This window comes from Misgurnus anguillicaudatus, unplaced genomic scaffold, assembly GCF_027580225.2.
Source record: "Misgurnus anguillicaudatus unplaced genomic scaffold, ASM2758022v2 HiC_scaffold_26, whole genome shotgun sequence".
Classification (NCBI taxonomy): domain Eukaryota; kingdom Metazoa; phylum Chordata; class Actinopteri; order Cypriniformes; family Cobitidae; genus Misgurnus; species Misgurnus anguillicaudatus.
This window is the reverse complement of record NW_027395276.1, coordinates 1,111,175-1,135,568: the sequence shown is the minus strand read 5'-3', so window position 1 is coordinate 1,135,568 and position 24,394 is coordinate 1,111,175. Positions and strand designations below refer to the sequence as shown.

The 24,394-nt window shown below is 36.3% G+C and overlaps 1 protein-coding gene across 2 annotated transcripts in view; it reads right to left on the bottom strand.

Moving 5' to 3' along the window:
- LOC129443139 (complement component C8 beta chain) overlaps positions 1-24,394 on the bottom strand; it is a 96,543-nt gene that overhangs the window by 8,725 nt on the left and 63,424 nt on the right. Inside the window, exons 9-17 of one of the 2 annotated variants that reach the window (XM_073864393.1) lie at positions 23,480-23,539; positions 22,493-22,549; positions 19,651-19,750; positions 18,498-19,034; positions 17,389-17,489; positions 14,424-14,521; positions 5,164-5,257; positions 4,921-5,071; positions 15-156 (exon numbers count right to left, since the gene is read on the bottom strand). In XM_073864393.1, the coding sequence (XP_073720494.1) occupies positions 15-156; positions 4,921-5,071; positions 5,164-5,257; positions 14,424-14,521; positions 17,389-17,489; positions 18,498-19,034; positions 19,651-19,750; positions 22,493-22,549; positions 23,480-23,539 (1,340 nt within the window). Of the gene's footprint in view, positions 1-14; positions 157-4,920; positions 5,072-5,163; positions 5,258-6,585; positions 6,746-14,423; positions 14,522-17,388; positions 17,490-18,497; positions 19,035-19,650; positions 19,751-22,492; positions 22,550-23,479; positions 23,540-24,394 lie in introns of those variants that run through there. The other variant, XM_073864392.1, reaches the window with a different exon arrangement.

Here is a 24,394-nt window from a genome sequence, read left to right as displayed (position 1 = left end):
AAATCTAATCAAACCCTCTGGCAAGGTTCTCGATTCCATAGTATTCCTCAGTGGGTTCACTACAGGCTTTGTGGACTTTATTACAGCCCTGTTCATCAGAGCCGTCCCCACAGTCATCATCACCATTACAGCGAAGAGCCTCAAACACACAGCGTCCTGTTACAAGACATACAAATCATTCAAACTTAAGACCTTTCTTCAACTATTACTGCCTTATTAACTTTCATCCTGATACTTTTCTTTTTACACATGTTAGGTTAAAGACAACTTTCATACTTGAAAATCTTACAAAAATAACCAAGATTTTATTATAGTAAAAGTGTAGTGACCATGGTTTTATTGCATATTGATTACCATTATTGATAACCCTAGTTTTACTACAAAAAATAAAGTTAATTTTACAACAGCAATATCTTAAAGGCAGGATAGGCAGGAATTATCTAAGAAAATTTTTTTACAAATTTGTTTAAACTGTCTTTATATTCAAACACTTAAGTAAAATGTAAGTACTCTGAAAAAGAGAGTATAAAACTCGAGTGTCTGTAGACCTTTCACGACTGTTTTAAACACAGCTAATTATTCCATTCGGGACGAAACAAATGATTGGCTTGCGCGACTATCACTCTCTCGCGCGACCATGGCACCACCCCTGTTGCTATGGGATCTGCCCACACATGCACACACCCAATTGATTTGAACGTGCACGAGGCACTCTAGGAAGAGCAAAAGTACGACAGATTCAGAACTCACAGTACCTGCATATCCAGTCAGCGACGGCAAACGAGGCAAAAACAAAAACAAAGGAATAAACGAAGAAATCAAACGAAAGTAAATATCACGTGGCATTTCCTTGAGTCGACGGTGCGGTAGTGGTATTGTCTCCGGAGTGTAGTCCTCATCAGAGTCAACAATGCTTTCATCACGGAAACTCTTACATGCAAAACACTGGCTAAATAGTAAGTACTAAAAGCCATCCTATTTGTTTATATTCATAGTGATAAAGTTAGGTGTATTATTACATGTGATTGTGACATGATGTTACTACATACAACGCGCTCCTTCCTCTCCGCTCGTCTCAGGTAAATGCTTCTCCCAGCAGAGCCGGTCGACGTCGCGCGTTCATGTGTTTTGGGGGCGTGGCTTTAGAAGAAACCCAGACGGGAGGGGGTGGAGTGAATGGAAAAATGACCTGTGTTTAAAAACAGTCGTGAGAGGTCTAAAGACACTCGATTTTTATACTCTCTTTTTCAGAGAGAAAAAGAGAGTATAAATACATTTACTTATGTATTGGTATATAAAGACAGTTGAAACAAATTAGTTTTACAGTTTTTTTAGATAATTCCTGCCTATCCTGTCTTTAACTAGTGGTAATCATGTGTTTTGATGGGATTTTGCTTCATTTTCTTAAGGTTTATATTTGAAAGATGTTTAATTCCTTTTCCCAATACAGTCCATAGTACACTCAATTATTTATCATTTTAAACCTCACAAACCTCTCAGATAAATGACACTTACATCATACTGTACTGTTAGCCTGATTTCAAGAGACTTTGTACATATTTTAAAAGTTGGCTAAGTCGTATTAATTCGTACATAGTTAATCATGCAAAAATGTACAATTATCATAAAAAAACTTGGGCTGTCAAAAGATTAATCGCAATTTGTACCACGAGTCTGTTGAATGCTGTATTCTGATTGGCTGAGAAATGTTCCGTGCGCATTCATTTCTGATAACCGCACACCTAACTTGTCAAATGTCTTAAAAATAGGCACCAGAGCAATGTTCGTGGTAACCGTGGTATAAGAGGAATAATTGACTCCGGTCCTTTGAATTATTTGAAAATAATGCACACCCGCGGTGTAACGGTACGACGCATTGCACCTTGTGTGTGCATTATTTTCTTATAATTCAATGGCCCGTCGTCAATTATTCCGTACTAATCACATACAAAATAAAATGTGTTTTGGGCATAATATATTTGTGTGTGTGTTTGTGCGTAATTATTATGTAAATATATAATTACAAACACACATAGTTTTAAGAATGACTTCTTTTTTCGAGGGCGCTCGATGCGAAGTTCATCACAACATGTATGTAGTTGTGTGTCATGTGTGTGTTTCGTAATTTCAAAATATGTGTTCTGCGCATTGAGTGAACCTATGTGCGTCACGTGTCTTGTTAAAATAAGTGCCTGCTGCAGACGCGTCTAAAGGGTTTATGATAAAAAAAGACGCTTGCGTTTGCCAGATACTCGCATAATCTCATGCAGTGTTCGAATTGAAGGGGGTCTGGGGGGGTCCCGGACCTCCTATAAGCCTTAAGGGACCCCCCATAAAGCACAAAAATATAAATTAGGGGGGTCCCCTGGTTTTTATTAAAATTAAAATACTACATGAATTTAAAATTCTCATGTTGCGTGTCACAAAGCAAAACTGTCTTTATTTGTCCCAATTTCGCAATAAACTAATTCAAATGACTTCTGTCTGAAATAAATAAACTCGCAAGTGCGCCTCATGCTGTTTTCTGGAGGAATTGACAGACAAACAGTGGCAAATCTATCCTCTCAGTCTGACGGCTGGTCCACCCAGTCACACAAAATATTTTATTGGGAAAGCAGAAGAAATCACGCTTAAATTATAATAAATGATAGTCTCTTTAATACTTAACACCAGGGCACATAAACTGCACTTGAGCGTGTTTGTGACCAACCCTCACGACAAGCACACATACATAGCCTCGCGCATTTGTGAGCGGCATTGACAAGTACATAAACCCTGCGCGTGTTTACTGTGATTGTTTTTAATGATAGAGAACACGAACCATTTGATATTTAAGATTAAATAAAACGTATCACTAAGTTAAGCAGATCTTTCTTGTAATTGTCATCTATGTGACGCGACAGTCGGCACTCAGCAGCACATCATCATTTCAAATCTGTTTACAAGATGAATTCTCTTGTTATGTTAAATATGAAGTTTACATTGCGTTGTAAAAATGTTGAAATTATCTTCATACGTGCTTAATTCATAATGAGAACGTATTAATACAAGCTTTTTTATGCTGCTATAATATATAACAAAATAAACAATAATACATGTCATTTTATATACAAACTATGAAGTTTACATTGCGTTGTAAAAATGATGAAATTATCTTCATACGTGCTTAATTCATAATGAGAACGTATTAATACAAGCTTTTTATGCTGCTATAATATATAACAAAATAAACAATAATACATGTCATTTTATATACAAACTATAATTCTATCTTGACATGCACATTATCTGCTTCATGTTGATCCGGTTTAAGACTCATTGCTTTGGTGTATTCATTTTTATTTTAAGCCTTTAAAAAGTAATTATTTTAGATGCAATTTTGTATTATAGCTTAAATTATCTAATATAATTTTTAAAACATTAAAAATCATTTTGCAGAATTCCGTTAACATGCACGCGATTTAAACAATGTGAGCGAAAGATGTTAAAGTGGGCTGTTTTATGTGCGCAAAGACAATGACGCGCACACATACTTAAATAGATGCAACACTTATAAGCGGACGCACGCTTATTCCTAAAGCATGCAAACACAAAATTATTTGGAAATACCACAGTCTTGGCACCTATTCTCATAAAAACATTCAGTTATGTTTTAAAGTAAGTGCAATCAGTTCAGAAAGAAATCAGATTTTTGTGTTGGTCTGAAAGTAGCAGTTCTTATCTGCTTGTGTTTCTGTCATTTATATTAATTAAACAACAGAAAACAAAGGAAAATCACTTCTGTATCTAAAAAAGATTAATTATACGATGAAGAAGACAGTGTTATTATTCATTTGATTCTATTTTTGTACCTAAATATATCTTACTTTATTTGTAACTTTGTTATTTTCTATTTTTTATGCTCATAATTTCTTAATTTGTTCTTATGTTATTTTCCCACCACCAGTTTTGCTGATCTGAAAAGTATTCGATCTATGACTCAAAAAACGCAATGTAATCCATTTAACCACTACTATATAGTAAAATTATGTAATTTAAAAATGAGGTCCCCCCTATTTCACCCCTATTCTGTGTAAAATTTCTGGCCTTGCCAGTGTTTCACACTAATTTGAGGGGTAAAAATGTTTAGGGTTTGAATTAAGGGTAATTTGGGGTTTCTTTGATTAAAACCAGGATCAGATGATTACTGATCAAGGACGATCGCATCTTACTTTGTGAAATCACAGCGACCCTATGATAAGGGGTGGGGCTTGGCCAGGGGGTGGGGCTTAGCTAGGGGACCCCCCATAAGCTTTGACATAATTCGAACACTGATCTCATGAGTAATCAAAGTTTACTGTTAAGGGAGTGTCTTGTGTGTATTTTGTGAACATGAGCATCTCTTTTATCATAAATGGTTTTGACGCGTGTGCAGCAGGCACTTATTTTGACAAAACACGTGACGCACATGGTTCACATGACGCAACAAACACATATTTTGAAAACACGAGCAACACACATGACACTCCAAACACATATTTTGAACTTGTGCCCCTTGGATGATATATATATATACTATATATACACATGTAAATCTTTCTTAAAGACATACATGTGTATTTATATACACAAAATAATTACACACAGTGCACACAACTATTATTTTGTATGCAATTAATCGCGATCAATCTTTTGACAACCCTAAAAAAATTAAACCCCACCCCTAACCCCAACGTCACAGGGGTCAAGGAAAAATGTACAACAATGTACAAATGTGATCGTACAAACTAAATCAACTTGTAAAATACGTACGAATTGCCATGAGATAGCGCTGGTACCGTAAACATTACGTATTTTGTCTATATGTATCCTGTATATACAGTATGCAACATTGACTTTAATCTCGATGTTGTTTTGTGAAGTGGTGATTTTTTTGGTGACCTGTTGTTGTACAACGGAAACCCTGGCATGGAGGAGCAGGTTTCTGACAGGAGTATCGTGACGGAGGAGTGCAGGGCTCCTCCTCTCGGCCGTGATCATGACACGGCTCTCCTCCAAACTCAGACGGCTGTGTCAATGTGGCGTATCGATACTAATTAAGAGAGTGATTAAATACAACAAGGGTCACTATTTAAATACAAACAAATAATGTGAGAATGTTAACACTGTTTGTACAGTACTCACTCTCTGTTTCAGGCAGGGGTCACAGCGTGTCCATGAAGACCATTCAGACAATGAACAGTCCACAGGGTCTCCTGAACTACAAACTATAACAGCACTGGTAAAGGAAGATTTATGCTTTTTTAATATATCAACAAGGGAAAAACACAAGGTACAGTAAAAAACACAAGCACGTTTCTAAGGTCATCTATACACTGTAAAAAAACATATATTTTTATCAGTCTTCCGAGGAGGCAAAAAATATGTGTCATGTTTGTGGCTCGTCCTGTCAAAATATGTGTTTGGTAAATCATGAGAACCTACAGCAGGGAAAATAAGTATTTGACACATCAGCATTTTTATCAGTAAGGGGATTTCTAGAGTGGGCTATTGACACATAATTTCCACCAGATGTAGCCATCAAGCCAAATATTGAATTCATACAAAGAAATCAGAACATTTAAGTATACAAGTTGAGTCATAATAAATATATTTTCCAATACTTTCCAATACAAATACTTATTTTCCCCACTGTATGTGCATTATGTCAAAATAAGTGCCTGCTGCATACGCGTCGAAAGGGTTTATGATAAAAGAGATGCTCACATGTCGCGAGTATCAAGCTCTTTTATCATAAACCCTTACGAAGCATCTGTAGCAGACACGTATTTTGACATGACGTGCAGCACATAGGTTCACATGATGCATAAAATACATATTTTGATGTGACGAGCCACACACGACAATGTTTCGATGAGTTTTGCATTTGTGTTTAAATTGCTGTATTTTTTATAGTGTAGTATGCAGAACAACTGTTATTGACTGTTATTGATCTACACTGAAAAAAATGATTCATTGAATTTAATCAATTTTTTTAAGGTAAGTGGTTGCAATCAATTTATTAAAGCTACATTTAAACAAAAGTGTTATAATTTATTTTACGTTACTAATCTTTTTTGTTTAAATGTATCTTAAATAAATTGATTGCAACCACTTACCTTAAAAAATTAAAGTTAATGAATCATTTTTTCAGTGTAGGACACCATCTTCCAATAAAAAATAATAAATATAATTGTTATTCTATTTTCTTTGATACAGAGTAAATATTTGATTCAAATATGTTTTTTAGTTTTTATTAACACTAAAGCATATATTGTAAGAAGTGAAAGGTTAGATTAACTTAAACAATTATGTACGTTTTTTCAACTTACAATTAGTACAACCAAAGTGAAATTTTAAGTTGAAAAAAAAGGTGTTACCAAATGAAATAATTTTTCAATTTTTTACTGTGTAACAGATACGCTGTACAGTCAATGAACCCAAAAACATTTAAAGACTATGGTTTTAGAACAGCACTGGTAAATTAACCATAGTAAAGTTAACTATTTTAAAGATTGCAAGGATTAACATTAACATTGCACTTTATAGAAATAAAACAAAGCCTACCATATTATGGCAAGACAAAGTGTTGCTTTGCTGTACGCCGAGTTTGCTGTCAGAAAGCAAAACATTGTAATAAAGACACCTTGATAGACTTCAGTAGGGAGCGCAGTGACGGACCACAAACCCTAAACTTTTTCCATGAGCCCCTCCTTTCATCTAAACAAACACTGTACAGGACAACACTAAACCAGATCACATGATATCATCTAAAACATTCAACAAAGTCCTGTAGTAGAGAGGGCATCCCGGGAAAAGTTTCAAATAAAGTTGCAACGTCAACAACAAAACACTGAATGACATTTTCCATTAAAAGTCTTTTTTGTCTAATGGCTACATATGAAAAGTTTGAGGAACTCTAAATTGGCAGACTTGTTGTATCAATGCTGTTTAATATTTTGCATTACAATATGTATTTTGTTTGACATCTTAAATGGGAAGAACAAATGTAGAAACCTGAAAGGATTTGGGTTTTTCCAGGATTTGTTATTTGAAGTGTTCATGTCTGGTAAATGAATTGCATCACGTCAAACTCAACAGAGAGAATCAATAGACAAATGTTTGTTTGTTTGAACTGCATTTAAAGTAACCATTGGACTTTCAACTGAACTCTACAGTAGTCTTATTTTTATTATTTGTGGCTTTTTAATTTGATTAAAATTCCTCTTATATATTATCTTTTCATTAAATTTACTTTAACATACAGTATATATTAGTTTTATTATTAAACTAGTATACTGCCTATTTCTAAATTAAGAAACAGTATTTAAAGAGACGTGTGTATTTACTTCAACAGCAACATTTATAAAGTTCAAGTTAAAAGTAAAAATAAAATAATACAGTAAAATACAGTTCCTCATTATAAATGAAAATACATGAATCTGCTGCTCTCTGCTGGACCTCTGATGATGTTACACCCAGCAGTTGGTTTAAATCAGTGCTTCTCAATTATTTTCTGTCACGCCCCCCCTAGGAAGAAGTAAACATTTCGCGCCCCCCCAACTCTCCGCCGCGACTGTAAATAGTATAATTTGTCTATAAAATGACACATCTGCAAAGAATTGTATCCTTATTAACATTAAAGAAAACACAACACTTATTTACAGTATATTTTTTGACCATTTGATACTGAAAAATTAAATTAAATATAATAATATATATAAAATAAATAATAATAAAAAACTCAAGCGGCTTATCAGCGTGTTTGGGGTGTAATGTCTTTAAGTGACGGTGCAAAAAATCACTTCCTGAAAAAGTATTTTCCCCGGGGTCTCGCGGCGCCCCCCCTGGTGTCGCTTCGAGCCCCCCCTGGGGGTCCCGCCCCACTATTTGAGAAGCACTGGTTTAAATGAACCCAGAAAACATTTATATTTGGGTAAAAACAAACCAACACTCTAAAAAATTAGCTGTAATTATGCAGCAGGTTACCAGTAACTTACTGTAGAAGACAAGGACTGAAAATGTTTTATGTTCATTTAACTTTTAGCAAACTGTTGCCAGTAAATAACATAAATGTAAATTCTACAGAAATGTTTTACAGTGAACATTTTGGGTTGAAACAACCCAGCATAGGTTAAATTACATCCCAATGAGTTTTGACCCATGTGCTGAGTTGAAAATATCCCAGCATTTTTTAGTGTAGCACAATTGGACACTTGAAAAATATTTGTAAGCTTTCTAATTTATGCAACAGGCGAAAAAAAAACAATAACATTTATATATTTATAATCATGACATATTTGTTCAATTGTATGAAATTTTATTTGTGGTAGAATTACATGATGTGGCGTCAGATTACTATGCATTGAAACACAACTATTAGCTTAGACAAAAAACAATGTAAACCGCTAAGCCAAAATCAAATAATTAAAAAAATGATCAGTGGTGAATCCTACAATAACATGTACAGGTCACATTTCCCTCCAAAATAAGTTATATGACACATAATGAAAATAAAATGTTTTTTTTGCATTCACTGTAAAATTTCTACACTGTAGAAATGACAATGTTATTGCAGCTGGGTTGCCGGTAAATTACCGTAGATTTAAATTTATGTTATTTACTGGCACGAGTTTGTTCAAAGTTGAATAAATTTTAAATATTAACAAGTATTTATCTTTACAGAATAAAACTATACAATAACAGCCTCATGCAAAGCATTCTGGGAAACCAGAAATCATCATCAACCTTTTTCTGTTTTTTGCTTCAGATTTTGTTTCCCAGAATGTTTTGCTTGATGCTGTTTTTCTAGTTTTATTCTGTAAAGACAAAGACTTGTAAATGTTTAATGTTCATTTAACTTTGAACAAAATGTTGCCAGTAATAACATAAATTTAAATCTACGGTAAGTTACCGGCAACCCAGCTGCAAATTTCTACGGAATTTTTTTACAGTGTTGATCATAATTTTGTGACACAAAATCTACTTTTATTATTCTAATTACTATAATGCATCCAAATGTTTAAAACATTTTATTATGTTTTGCATTTCAGTAATGAGAAAGTAAAATAACATAAAAAAAACATATTTTTTTCTTGATTTCTATGTAAACATGGCCAGGACGTGATCTTGACAGATTCTGTGAGTTTTAAGTGATAGTTCACCCCAAAATGTAATTTCTGTCATCATGTACATCTCATGTTGTTATGAACCCGTATACATTTCTTTTTTCTAATGGACACGAAGATATTTTGAGGAATGTTTGTAATCAAACCGATCAGAAGCCCTATTGACTTACATAGTAGGATAAAAGAATACTATGGAAGTCAATAGGGCCTCTGATCGATTTGGTTACAAACATTCCTCAAAATATCTTCTAGTGTCAACAGAAAAAAGAATTTATACAGGTTTGTAACAACATGAGATGATGACACTTTTTTTATTTTTGGGTGAACTATCCCTTATAGTCAGCTGTTTATACAGCGGACCGGCAAAAACATCAAACCCATAATGCAAACATATGCAATGACATAAAGCAAAGAATTTTAAATTTTATTTCAGTAAGATGAGCTCCTGACATCGGTTATCTCTGTAAGTCTTTTGGATATCACAGTGATGCCTTTAATTTGAAAAAGTTTAATTGAACCCCTCTTGTATAAATCTCAAATATTAACAGACATTATTTTCTTTTTTCTGACAAAATGCAAAGTAAAAAGCCAGAAAGTCAGCTCAGTGGAGGACTTATTAACATGGCACTTCATTTTGCTTATAATTTTTATTAACCAACGCGTCATTTGCCAAGATTACTGCTATACAACAACAACATAACTGGATGAATAAAAACAGATTTTGAGAAACATAAACACACAGTATTTTGTCTGATAACCAAATATTTATGGATGACAATAACTACAGCCTTTTTCTTGAATCAGTGTTAGGGAGCATGTACACAAAAAGTGTCTGAAAACGCCAGGCTGATGGCAACTGTGGGCGCTTGCCAGCTTTTTTCAGCTAATCGCTTTGATTGCTGTGATAGTTCTGTTTTGTTTATCAGTTGTTGAACGATGCGCCGGTTGGTTTTTGTGATATTTGTCCCGCCCCTCCTTCACTTTAATTGGACAGCCGAGTTAAAAGTGACATTAAAGGCGGGGTGCACGATCTCTGAAAGCCAATGTTGATATTTGAAATCACCTAAATAAACACGCCTCTACCTGAATAGAATCTGGACCTTCATTTGATAGACCCGCCCCACACCTACGCAACCCAGGCAACATGTCGGTTAGTAGACACGCCCCTTACTGCTGATTGGTTACAAGTATGTTTTGGTAGTTGGCCCGACTTCCTCTTCCAAAGTGTTTTTCAAAAATCGTGCACCCCGCCTTTAACAAGCTGAGCGTTTTACCCAACTCTGGGCACTCAGAAAAGGTGCAGAGCTTACATTGAAAACAATTGAAAACATACGCCGGCCACAGGTGAAAACACCTTGGTGTACATGACCCCCTTACTGTGGGCCCTCTATACTTTCATACAGATTGATACAGGAGGCGAATGCACAATGAAAAGGTTTGCCAGTAATTTAAACATGGACCCTGAGAGGGTACAGATATATATTCACACACAGTATTGCTGTTATAAACCACACTGAGCTTGCAACAATAAAAAGAGCAAACATCATGGTGCAAAAGCTCAGACGAATACATTTGTCATTGAAAAACATACATAAGATCCGCAGTACTGAGAAGCTATAAAGTCATTTTTTTAAAACATTGTGTTATTGTATAAAAGCTAAGAAAACAAGAACATCTGTCATCAAGTTGCTTTTAACAGATGGCCCATTTAAGAAATGAGTCTTTGTTTTGATGACAAATACATCAACATACAATTTCTTCATAAAAATAAAAGTAATATGTTTTAAACTAAAGTTTTTGGCTTCTTACTGTATTTCAAATGTACAGTTTCACAGTTAAAGTTTTTCATGTGAAGCTGCTTCATAAATGAAATTGAATTAAATAAAGTGAAAATCGTTTCTGTTCAAGGCAATCATACCTGAAATGCATTAAATCTCTAAAGCATTACAAATGTGTTGCAGTTCTCTAAATGAATAATTTTTAATACCGTCACAGTTATATCTCACCGATCCAATTTTCAAAAAGATGACAGTTACGTATCATTTAAAGGGCAAATATTATGCGAAATCCACTTTTACAAGGTGTTGGGACATTTAATTCCCATTAAACCAGAGCAGTCTCATTAGACATGCAGTTTTGATTCTGTTGTTAATGTGATGTCACACTGATTAAGCCCCACCCACCTTCTTTCTAAACGTGTTTGTTAGCACGCTGGAGCGCTAATGTGGCTAAAGGTACTATTATCTCAGACTGTATTCACAAGAATACCAAAAGCACTCACTGTCTGGTGGTAAGGGAGTGAGGGGCTGAAGCTCATTTGCATTTAAAGGTACAGACACAACAACAGTGTGTTTCTGCTCCAAACCAAAAAGGGGCATTTTGGACATGATATAACAAATGATCTCTTGGTTTTTTTTTTGAGCTGAAACTTCACAGACACATTCCAGACAAACCTGAGATTTATGTTACATCTTGTAAGAATGGGCATAATATGTCCCCTTTAAGATAAAAAAATATTTAATTTCTAAAGTCTTTTGGATGGTTGGCAACTACTGGTGGACAGACAATATTAAAGTCCATTTTGAAATAGAGGTGCACATTATTTATTAAAAATAGATTTTGCTTCCTCTGTTAGTCATATATGTTGTTATAAAATGCACCTTCAATCACATATTTAAAGTTTGTGAGCTCAGTACACAGCTACTCTTGATCTCTCAGCAATCTTCTGCATGTCCAGAATGGCTGTTCCTAAGTATAAAAATACAAATACAGCTTTAGATGTTATAATACAGGACACATACAGTACAGTTCTATAGGGGGTCACACAACGGACACGCAGTGCCGCGCAGCGTTGCGTCGTTCTAAAAAATTGGAACGCATTGTTTTCTATGAGTATACGCACATTGGCACAGATAGGTGGCGCCTGTCCGCGGCGCCCAGCTGTGACTCAGGAATTTGCTCAAATCCCTGTCGTGCCACTCACATAGTTTAACATTTAATAACATCATATTTGTCCCAAATCATTAACGATTAACATTGGTTGCTAATCCATATTTTGCATTTTGAAGTAGACGCTATCTGACTAAGCTTGCGCTATTTAATGTTTATGATACCTCCGAGTTGTCCTAGATGCGACTCGACGCGGCGCTGAGCTGCGCATCCGGTGTGCGACCCCCTTAACAGATCTTCATGCCCCTTACATTGCATCCAATCTATGACATGCTTGTGCAAAGGATTGTGGGATTGACAGAGCATACGGTTTCAAATCTGCATTCTCAGAAAAAAGGTACAAGAAGGTAAAAGTCGTCACCAGTATGTACAATTTTGTACATAAAAGGTGCCTATTGGTACCTCAAAGGCACATATCTGTACCAAAATGGAACATATTAGTAATTTTTAAAAGGTGAAGTCACAGTGACAAACGTTTCTACTTTTTTTCTGAGAGCGTGGCAGGGCAGAAATAGTGGTAAAAGTGTCCGAACACTTTGAAAGACTCAACAAAAGGGTCAACATTTTAAAATGAGAGCACATGCAGCTCAAGTCTTTTGCTTTTCAGTTTTGTCTCCTGAGAAAAAGACCCTGGTAATCTGCACATGTGTCTCCTCTATAGTGCAGAAGAGCTCAATAATGTCTGTAACTGTGATTCATCCCACGTTATATTGCATGTTTGAAGTGACTCAATTCCGATTTTTTCCCCTCAGATCGGATATGATGCATAAAAGCCGGAAAAAAAACATAGATTCCAATATTCTCTGTTTCAGGCCTCATTTATATCTATATTATAAGCGTAAGCGGACACATCAGATATTTTTTCCATCTCAAGATGTGTCGTGCATCATTGAAAATGCAGCGCTGGCAAATGACGTCAACTAAAGGGGGTCGCACACCAGACGCGCAGCTCAGCGCCGCGTCTAGGACAACTTGAAGGTATCGTAAACCGGAAGCGCGAGCTTCGTCAGATAGCGTCTACTTCAAAATGCAAAATATATACACCTGTCGGCGCCAGTGTGCATATACTCATAGAAAACAATGTGTTCGATTTTTTTAGAACGTCGTGGAGCTGAGCTCTGAATCTGATTTCTATCAAAAGTCCTTCACAAAAACGCAATTATCTCAGCTTTTTGCTCAAAATTTGTTATTTATGAAGAAACTTACCCATATTTGAGAGGTGATAAAAAGAGAACAAATGAAGGTAGGATGAAACATCTGCTCTTTCATTTGCTATATTGTATGTTTATATATTTAAAGAAGAACATTTTCTGGAAGGCATTAAACTTTTGTGAAAATCATAAAAAATGCTGGAGCTGGCTGGCAAAAAAAAAAAACACTGGCAGGGAAGAGTTAACAATGCAATGGAGTTTAATGTTAAAGTTTTATGTCTTGTTGCAGAAATAAATATTAAAAAAATTAAATTAAAAATAATTTTACTTCCTCTGTGGTTTAAGCTGTTCTGGGTCAGTATGCCAACCTGAATTGTTTTGCCAATTGTTTAGTGTAAATGCAGATATCAGATACGAGTTGCTTTTAAAAGATGATGTAAGCGGGTCATCAAAAAAATTGGATATAGGCAACAAATCGGAATTGGGCATCAATATTTGCAGTGTAAAACAAGCCTTAAACTTGTGATAGTAGCAATGTCTGTAAAAAGATTAAGATTAAACATTTCTCATAAAATCCTCCAAGAACATATTATAAAATAGTTATTTTATTTTTTATAAGGACATTTAGCAGAAACAACTACACTGTAAAAAATTTGCCGTAATTATGCAGCTGGTTGCCAGTAACTTACTGTAGAAGATAAAGACTGAAAATGTTTTTACAGTTGCCACACTGTAAAAAAATTCAGTAGAAATTACAGTATTACTGGGTATTACTGGCAACTAGCTTCTAGTAACTTACTGTAGATTTTACATTTATGTTATTTACTAGCAACAGTTTGTTCAACGTTAAATAAACATGAAACATTTTCAGTCTTTATTTTCTACAGTAAGTTACTAGCAACCAGCTGCATAATTACAGCTAATTTTTTTACAGTGGCAGTAATACCCATTAATACTGTAATTTCTCAGTGTAAGGGAGGTCGAATCACCTAATTGAATCATACCAGAGAAGCTCATAAAGTCTTTTGGGCTGTGAAAGAGAAACCTCTGAGCAATAATGTGTAAAGGCAGGTCTGACAGCATGAAGTAAATCATTGTACATTGATGTCAGAATGCACCACCAGGGTCACTGCAGAACCTTAATAAACAGTGAAGAGATGAAACAAAGAAAACCTACCCAGAAGTCATCTGTCTTTCAACATCAGCCTGTGATGAGTCTGTCATGTTTGTGTGAACATCTGGTGGCTGAGCATCATCGCTGACAGCTTGAGAGACCTGTAAGACAGAGATTACACACAAAGTCAATGCAAAGACGCACATTTGCATGTGGCAATGCGAATGACGTGAATTGGGTGGTGTGATTGCCATGAACACGCACTATTAGCCGCAAACATTTCTATCGCGCAAAATATTTAACATGACGCAAAGGTAAATCCCGCAAGTAATATAAAGTGAGGAACATAACGCTTCGCTTTTGGTGTGTACAGAGCATAAGAGTCTAAAGTCAGAGATTACGGAAAATGCACGGTAATCTACTGACCGTCCTTCTACGAGATGCCAAGCCGATGCCTGACCAGTGACCACCGGCGGAACGAGCTTAATTCGCTTAGCCGTTCACATACCCCAATAGTATTTAAATATATAAATATATATGTATCTCTCTCAAGGGTTTTTTCCCTCTTAGGAGTTTTCCCCGTGGACTAGCCAGGAGGGTTTTTCTCCTACACTCTAAAAAATGATGTGTTGGATTTACTTAAAATATATATGCACCATTTTTGCATCACACTTTTTAAGTATTCCCAACTTTGATAGTTTTACTTAAAATTTACAAGAAAACATGTGTTTTATTTACTTAAATTTTTAAGTAAAGAATGATGATGAACTCAAATATTTAAGTTCATATAACACATATTTTCTTGTTTATTTTAAGTAAAATTATTCCAAGTTGGGATTGCTTAAAATATATATGCACCATTTTTGCATTACACTTTTTAAGTAAATCCAACACATATTTTAGAGTGAAGTTGGAGCAATTTAGTATACCCAATTTAGCTAATCTGCATGTTTTGGACTGTGGGAGTGTACACAGAAAGGTCTCCTGAACAAAGTCTTTGTCTGACTTAGCTCTTGCTTGAATCAGAGACCTTTTTGCTGTGAGGAAACTATGATGCGCGCTAACCCACTGTGTTGCCCTCTACACTGAGCACACACTTCTCAATCATGGTAACAATGAACAAACATATTTTTTTCAAAATAACTCTAAATACAACATATAACTAACATTAACAACATATCAACATAAATAAACCCAGCAAACATTAAAACAGTCATCTTTTTTAGTAAATATTAACCAAAGAAGTGAACATGTCGCAATGCATGCTGGGAACTATTCAGACCATTGTTTTTTTTAAATTGCTTGTTCAGATTACTGAATTTGGCAAGTTGGGTAAACAAATTGGACAAAAACTTAAAACTCCATTCAACAAATGATATTTGTTAGCAGGATGATTATGCTTATTTCATTCAGTGAACACAAATTAATGAACTGATGCCCTTCAACAAGAAAAACTTTGTTTTTTGTTAAAAGAACATTTTGAAGTTGGATTTTTTACAGGGCATGTGCTTCACAAAATGGCTACGACAGATGTCATAATTTTTGGCTGGAAAGGCATCATGGGAAATCACGTGGCTCTATAGTTACTTAAAATGTTATGCTAGATTTACTTAATTTTGATGCAATTGTTATAGTAGTAAGCATTACTTATGTTTTTTCATTTTATTTTTGGATACATTTAAGTTCACCTGGTAACTTAAATTTTTGTGTTACACATGCTAAATATGGTAAGTAGAGGTTAAAAAGTTATAAATACTAAGTTTTTTGTGTTTAATCCAATTACTTTCATAAGTTATGGTTGTTCAGCCAACGAATCGTTTTTTAGAGTGTAGGGGGTTTTTTCATCCCCTGGAGAGTCCGCCACCTTTGGCTTAACTTACTACTTTACTGTATACGTTACATTATTACTATGCTCGATTTTCTTGGTTTCATACATCTATTAATGTAAAGCTGCTTTGAAACAATTAACTATTGTGAAAAGGGCTATATAAATAAAATTGAATTAAATTGAAAAATGTGTCCAGGATATTTCCAGGATATATCGTCTGATTTTCGGTTTGTTCACACTGCCAATGATTTTCCAAAATTTGTGCATGCATTCACACACATGCCGTAAAGATCCCCTAAAGACAAGTGATGTATTTTTTCACAGCATCTAAAGTTTGGTAATTATCCGTGATTTCTTGAGAGAAATGCACATGCATGTTTGTTTATGACAAGATCATATGGAGCGCGAGATGCACTGTTCTGTCATGCTGTTTAATGATCTCAGCTTCAGCGTTGATAGTGACGAGCTCCCTGATCTCTGCTTCAATTCAGTTTGCCGTCATTTCATGTCGTGAATGTTGATCTATGTTTAAATCCCTGTGTTAAAGAGCTGAACCATAACTTTTGTTGAGATGAAACATGCATTCTTTACACAGAATGCAGCCACCTGCAGAAAAGAAATCGCCGCCTATGAACATGCACGTTTGTTAAGAAATGTATATCTGATCCTCGTTTACATTTTTATATTTCAACATATATGTTTGCATTAAATATAAGCCTATATGCATTAATGCACGCATGCACATACAAAAATTATTACTTGTACAGCAGCTTTTGCAGGATATATGACAAAACACTTGCTTCAGCATAAATCTCAAATCATATGTTTGTGAACTACTGCTCCTAACATGTCCATTTCAACAGGAATAAACGATATAGTGACAAATGGAATTGTTTAAGTAATGTTCCTTTTTTTATTATATGGGAATTGTTAGGCAGAACTGGAACTGGAATCGGAACCGGAAAATTTCTTACGGTACCCAACCGTAATGTTACGACAATTTTACTAGGTCCTCTTTACGGAAGCGATCCCAGAACATTTACGGGATGCATTTGTGTTCACACAGTAGCCTCTCTGCCAATTTTACAGAAATATTCTGGGAAGTGCGGTGTGAATGAGTTTTAACAAAAATGGATCACATTCACACAAGACCACTAAAAAACTCAAATAAATCTTTAATGAAAGAAACAGGTTCAATACCGCTTCTTCTTCTGTTAGATGACCTGAGCTGTCATTTGTGTTTAGGAGTGAAGGTGCTGTCGAGGGAACATCTGCTACACATGTGGACTCCTGCTCAGGACCTACAGAACAGATGAGCGAAAACAAACAACATACAGCGGGGTCAAAAATCTAAAATATCTTTTGTTTTAATGGCCGAATGCACCTGAGCTTGAACACATTTTCAAACAAATAGCTGATATGATGAGTATGACAGAAATGGTAACATTTTATTTATGACCTTAAATATTCATCCTAACTTTTGATTGAATTAGATTTTAAATCCCAAATGTGGTCATCAATTTATGGTCATTTATCTCCAACAGTTACTGTGAGGTAAAGTAGGGATGCACCGAATTCGGATTCGGCCGAATACTGGGCTTTTTGACGGGGTTCGGGTTCGGCCGAATCCTAGATTTTTTTTTCACCGAACCGAACCGAACCCTAGGCTTGCGCTATGCTGCTCGACATCACGCGGCCGTTGATTACACACATCGGGTGCTGACGTGGAGATGAGCTTTTTCTTTCGGTGAGCCTTAGGGGCTAGACACACCAAAACTTTTAAACACGGCTGAAAACGCCTTGAGGACGCCAAATGCCAGCTGTTTTTTAGCCGAGCGCTTGGTAGCTGTGACGCTTCAGCTGTGAGCCGGTTGGTTGCTGTGGTAATATCCCGCCCCTCCTCCACTGTAATTAGACGGCCGTGTGAAAACTGGCATTGACGAGCGGAGCTTCTCACTCAAAGTTAAATATAGTTTTCAGTGCGGAGCTGCTTGCTTATTGGAAAAACGAGCGTGTCGCAACGCATTGCTTTCATTATGCATATGCTTATGGTAATTGTCAAAATAGTTTTCCAACTTGTCATCCTGGCATAATGTACAGTTAAAATAAATAAAATGAAAAATACACTGCTGTGGACGTTGTTTACTTCATTAATGTGCTTTACTGTGTTAATGGAATAAGGATGCGAGTAGGATTCGGTATTCGGTTTCGGATTCGGCCGAATCTTAAACGGTGGATTCGGGATTTGGCAGAATCTAAAAAATCTGGATTCGGTGCATCCCTAAGGTAAAGTAATGTTTATAACTCACAAGAATCATTCGTGGACGGTGACAGAGACGATCCTGGAGTCAAACTCATCTGTGTAAGATCCAGCTCATCCACGTCCTGTTTCCCAGCAGCCTGTGCAGAACCTAAAGTTGTTTCTGCATTAACGTGACCCGTTATGGCCTCTTCCTGAGGGTCTTCGTGCAGGGTGTCTTTAGATCTGCCGTGCCGCAGAGCAGAGTCCACAAAGTGCTGAGGGCTCGTAACGGCTGACGACGTGTCGGGGGGTTCACAGGAGTGCGGCCGCATGGCTGCTATGGGCACCAGGCCCTGAAGCACAGCGGCGGGAATCTGATGAGGCCCCATACCCACCGTCTGAGCTGGCACGAAGGCCCACTGCTGCTGGCCAGTGGCTGGGGAGTGAAAGAGATTGGCCTGACCCCAGATCACCGGCTGACCTCCTGGAATCATCTGAGCCATCTGCAACGGCGCCTGGACCCCGAAGGCCATCGGTGCAGCCTGAGCAGCAAAGGACTGTTGAGCCCAATGGGCTGCCTGGATAGCACCCATGGTCATATACCCTGTGATACAATCCAGAAGAATTGCATTTATTTTAAAGATGTTTTATAAGTGTCAGGTGTGCCCAGAATGAATCTGTGAAGTATCAGCTCATAAATACCCCACGGATCATTTATTATATCATGTCCAAAATGCCACTATTTTAACGTGCTGTTTTCATGTGTGTACCTTTAGATGCAAATGAGCTACAGCTCCTCATTCTTTACCAACAGACAGTGAGTGCTTTTGGTAAAAAAAAGATCTTATCCTTGTAAATACAGTCTGAGAAAATAGCATATTCTGCCGCTTTCGCGCTACAATGTGCTAATAAACAGATTCAGGAAAGCTTTTCAGTAAAATTAAATTGGCTGTTTGTGTGACATCACATTAACAAGAGAATCAAAACAGCATGTCTTATGAGACTGGTTTGGTTTAATGAGGATTAAAAACAATTTTATTTCACTGTAGGCTGGTTGTGTTCACACACTGCCAACTCACATTTATGTCTTTGTAAAAGTGGATTTTACATAATAGGTTCCCTTTAAAGGTGACCGACCTTTGATGAATGATATGTTTTTCAAAATATCTGTGTAACTTAGGAAACAGGAGATGGCAGTTGCTATAGCAACAGTACTGTACCTGAGGGCACCGCTGGTGGACTAAAATGGGTGAAGAATTCTGGAGGATGACGACGTCGTCTTCTTCCGGGATCCAGAGTGTTAGCAGGTGATGCGGGCATCTGTGACAACAATCAGATCAGAGGATAATTATAATAATACATTTACTTTTGATATCTGGTTGTAACATCATACAGTATACACATGGTCCCAAGAGGTTACCGTCCGTGGCCACTTCTTCATATGGTCTTCCTACGTTAACAATGATGATGGATGGGACAATATGAGACCATCCAAGCATGGTATGAAGTTTTCTCCGAGCTCTTAATTTAAAACATTTACAGCATTTTAGTGAACTATAAACAATCTCCTAACTACACGGATTTGCTGTGTCAAAGTTGGATGACAAAATGCAGAAGAGCGAAAAATTTAAAGTGTGAGGGACGGAATAAGGTGACTAAGGGGCTGTTTACACTTGGTATTAAGATGTCTTTTCATCGATCGGATCACAAGTGGACGAGAGAGACACGTCACGTTTACACCTGGTATTTAAATCCGTCTCTTTTGACCGCTTCCGTCCTGAATACTGTGAGGAGGTGGTTTGTCGAGACGGTGGGCGAGCGGGAGTAATGATAAGTTCATATGGACGTGAACTAATATTATGTCGGAGTCCACTGCTTTTGTTGCAAGTAAACATGCTGCACAGTGTTTTGTACATGTATATGTTAAAGCTTTCTCCGAAATTTTAGCGCAATTGATGAAATAAGATCACGCAACTTTCACACGCTTGAAACTATGAAACTATGTGGAGATCAGCCGCTTTAGTTTTATCAATGAAAGACTAAAAACAGCACTGTACACCGTGTGTTCGCGCCAGAAGTCAAGAAAGATGCAAAACATTGTGTTCAGTACCTCATATTAGATAAATGGGCGGAGAGAAGGCAGTCGCGTGTGGCTGTTCGAACACATTCAATCCGATCGAAAGGGTTTTCAACTACCTCTGAATGTGGTTGAAAGTGGTCGAAAGTGGATGAGCTTAAAATGTTTTGAACACCGTTTACACCTGGCATTGACGTCGTCCACTTGTGATCCTATCGACGAAAACGCATGTTAAAGGAATATTCCATTTTCTTAAAAGAAAAATCCAGATAATTTACTCACCACCATGTCATCCAAAATGTTGATGTCTTTCTTTGTGCAGTCAAGAAGAAATTATGTTTTTTGAGAAAAACATTCCAGGATTTTTCTCTTTTTAATGGACTTTAATATAGCCCAACATTTAATACTTAACTCAACACTTAACAGTTTTTTCAACGGAGTTTCAAAGGTCTATAAACGATCCCAAACGAGGCATAAGGGTCTTATCTAGCGAAAAGATTGTCATTTTTGACAAGAAAAATAAAAAATATGCACTTTTAAACCACAACTTTTCGTCTAGGTCCGGTCCAGCGCAACCTAACGTAAATGCGTAATGACGTAGGGAGGTCAAGTGTTACATATATAAAACGCACATTTGCGGACCATTGTAAACAATAAACTGACACAAAGACATTAATTAGTATCAGTTGACATACACAAACGTAGGAAAGGTCCTCTTTCAACACATTTGTAAACACTGGGGCGGAGTTTCGCGTTCGTCTTCTGTGACCTCTTGACGTCATGACGTATTGCGTGGGGTCACGCTGGCGCATCACGACCGGATCTAGACAAGAAGTTGTGGTTTAAAAGTGTATATTTGTTATTTTTATTGTCAAAAATGACAATCGTTTTGCTAGATAAGACCCTTATGCCTCGTTTGGGATCGTTTATAGTTGAAAAAAACTGTTAAGTGTTAAGTATTAAATGTTGGGCTCTATTAAAGTCCATTAAAATGAGAAAAATCCTGCAACGTTTTCCTCAAAAACCATAATTTCTTCTCGACTGAACAAAAAAAAGACATCAACATTTTGGATGACATGGTGGTGAGTAAATTATCTGGATTTTTCTTTTAAGAAAATTGAATATTCCTTTAATGCAAAGTGTAAACAGCCTCTTAGATTATTTGCTATATCTGTCAATTGTTGAGTGACTGTTTTGGATTATTTTAAGGGCAATATGTGATGTCATTTGCTTACATAACCTAGCTCAGTTCATTGAGTCATTAGCCACTGATGGATAAAGTGGATTTAGTTTTGTTATCACTGTGCGGACAACTAGCTTTTTGTGTCATCCAGTGAGCAGTTACAGTTTGCAACTGGTTTCTAGGACTATCTGAATAAGATCTGAGCCATACATAATATAAGGGGTTTTAATGATGCTTCATTTGCATCATTCTTAATGTTTTGTATGTTTTATTTTTTTTATAGGGTTGTCTCTATGGACCTTTGTGTCTTGAATAAAGTTGATATATAATATATATATTTGCATTTGAATAGAGCCGCGTTACTATTTTCGGACATTTTTGAATAAAACAACGCATCTCCATCTTCTTCTTCGTTGGACAACTCCTCTCCCGGGATGAAAATGTCAGGATTTTGCCGCAAGTAGAAGGTCGTCTTTTCGCCTACTGTTTTTCGAATACTATGAATTCAAACATAATATTCGCCTTGCCTATTGCTTTTCGCCTACTATATAGTATGTAATTAGATGATTTGGGATGCAGCAAATGTCATCCGAGATGACAGAATGTTTGTCCAGTGGTGGCTACCGTAGCTTCTCTATGTGCAAGGAAAGGGAGGAACATCCCCCACTAGATGTCGCTAAAATTTACACAGTGCACCTTTAACAGCAAATTTTCATTATTCAGAAAATTAAAGACACATATCTCTTGTCTTATTTTAAGACTGAACAAATGACTGTGAATAGATCTCCTGAGGTTTACTTACTGAAAGAATATCTGGAGGAGTGGCCATGTCACCGAAGAGATCGAACTGGTTTATATTCTGAAACACAGTCAGAGATGGACTTGAAGATTAGTTTAACCCGTGGGCACTGCTTTACATTGAGGTGTGTGGTCATTCAACATTAAAAGCAGCTTTAGATACACCACAATGGCAATCAGGTGACACATTTAAACACAAACAGTGTGAATGATCAGATGGATAAGAACTAATATGAGTGTTCATGCAGTCAGAACCCAATACACGTGCAAAAATAAATCAACACAACGGTCATGGTCAGAAAAAAAACCTAATGCAGACTTTTTCACATCACAGCAGATGGCTTGAGTGCTCATACATCAAGAAGGATCAATGTTTGGCATTTGTGAGCAAACATCGAGCGCTGGAGATTTATGTAAAGACGTCTCCGGGCACTCGATAGGCTCCAACTGAATGAACAGACAAGCAATAACACTTTGTGAAATGGACTGATAGCAACAGTTCATCATGGATTCGTTTTAGTGAAAGCAAATCTCTGGTTGGGATTTTACAATAAATGCCTGCTTCTTTATTTCCCTTTAAAGCTTAATGGCTATACAAAAAATAAACTTTACACTAATGGTGAAAATGACATGAGTTTCCTCTTTATGATGACTTTCCATGCAATCATGAAAGTACTTTTGTAACCAATCATGAATTTGATTTCTTACAGCTTTCATTAAAAAAATCTCTTTGTTCAAAAATGCCGTACATAAGAGATGAAGCCCATAAACAAACCTCTCACAAGCGCCACTGTTTGTTATCCCCTCACCCATTTCTCTTTCATAAAGTTTGTGCTATGAGATTTGAACCGAGGACAATTTGCGAATGAATAACTTTTCTTCTCATTGGATTCAGGAAAGTTTTTAAATACGGAAGGAGAAGAAGACTGAGAGGTTTGTTTAAGGGAGGAATGAGGAGGGGAAGGTTGGGTGAATGTTCAGGAACACCTACAGTCTTAAAATGGCGTTTCGGAACGTCATAGATCCCTTCTTTCTGTTGACTTGTGGGGACCTAAAAATTATAATAAATTATAAAAACATGAAAAACTTACTGCGCTACACAAATATTTACATATACAATGTATTTAAAATGTAAGCTCAAAATAAACTAAGAAATTATTGAATTACCTTTACTAATTTAAATTTAAATTACTATATGTGTCCAATGTTGGCATAATGAGTCAGAAATTTGTTATTTATATTTTTACATGATCACTATTAAAACAACTTCAAAATGATGTATAATTTGTTGAAATCTGAAAAAAGGACTTTCCAGGTATAATACCCTCAAATTCAAGGACTAAATGTGCGGACACATTTCAAGTGAGAGCAAGGTTACATCGCATTACCTTTTAAGATACATTGTTACAGTTCCCTTTTGAGGGAACTCGCGCTGCGTCACTGTGGTGACACTTTGGTTACGCCTCCAGGGGTAAGTGTGTCTAAATGTGTATATCAAATTCAACCAATGGTGAACCTTAACGACAAAGACAGGGTGAGCCAGGAAGTATATCGCTATCTGAAATATTGCCAAAGACGGCGTTACAGAGACGCAAGAAGTATGGCAGAGGAGATGCAGCGTCTCGTTCCCTTCTCAGGGAACAACAGTTACATACTGAGACGTTTTCAACTATGCAAAAAAGCATTTTGGTATGAATCAACATTCGCATACAGAAGATATAAGCATTTAAAGCGAACAGTTTAGCACACAAATTAGAATTTTTATGATATTATCCTACACTACACAGGGAATGGATTTTTTTCCAGCAAAAAACCTTAAATAATAATAACTTAAATAATAAATAATAATAACTTAATAAAATTGATTCAAGCACTTATATCTATGTATGTATATTTTCAAAAGCTT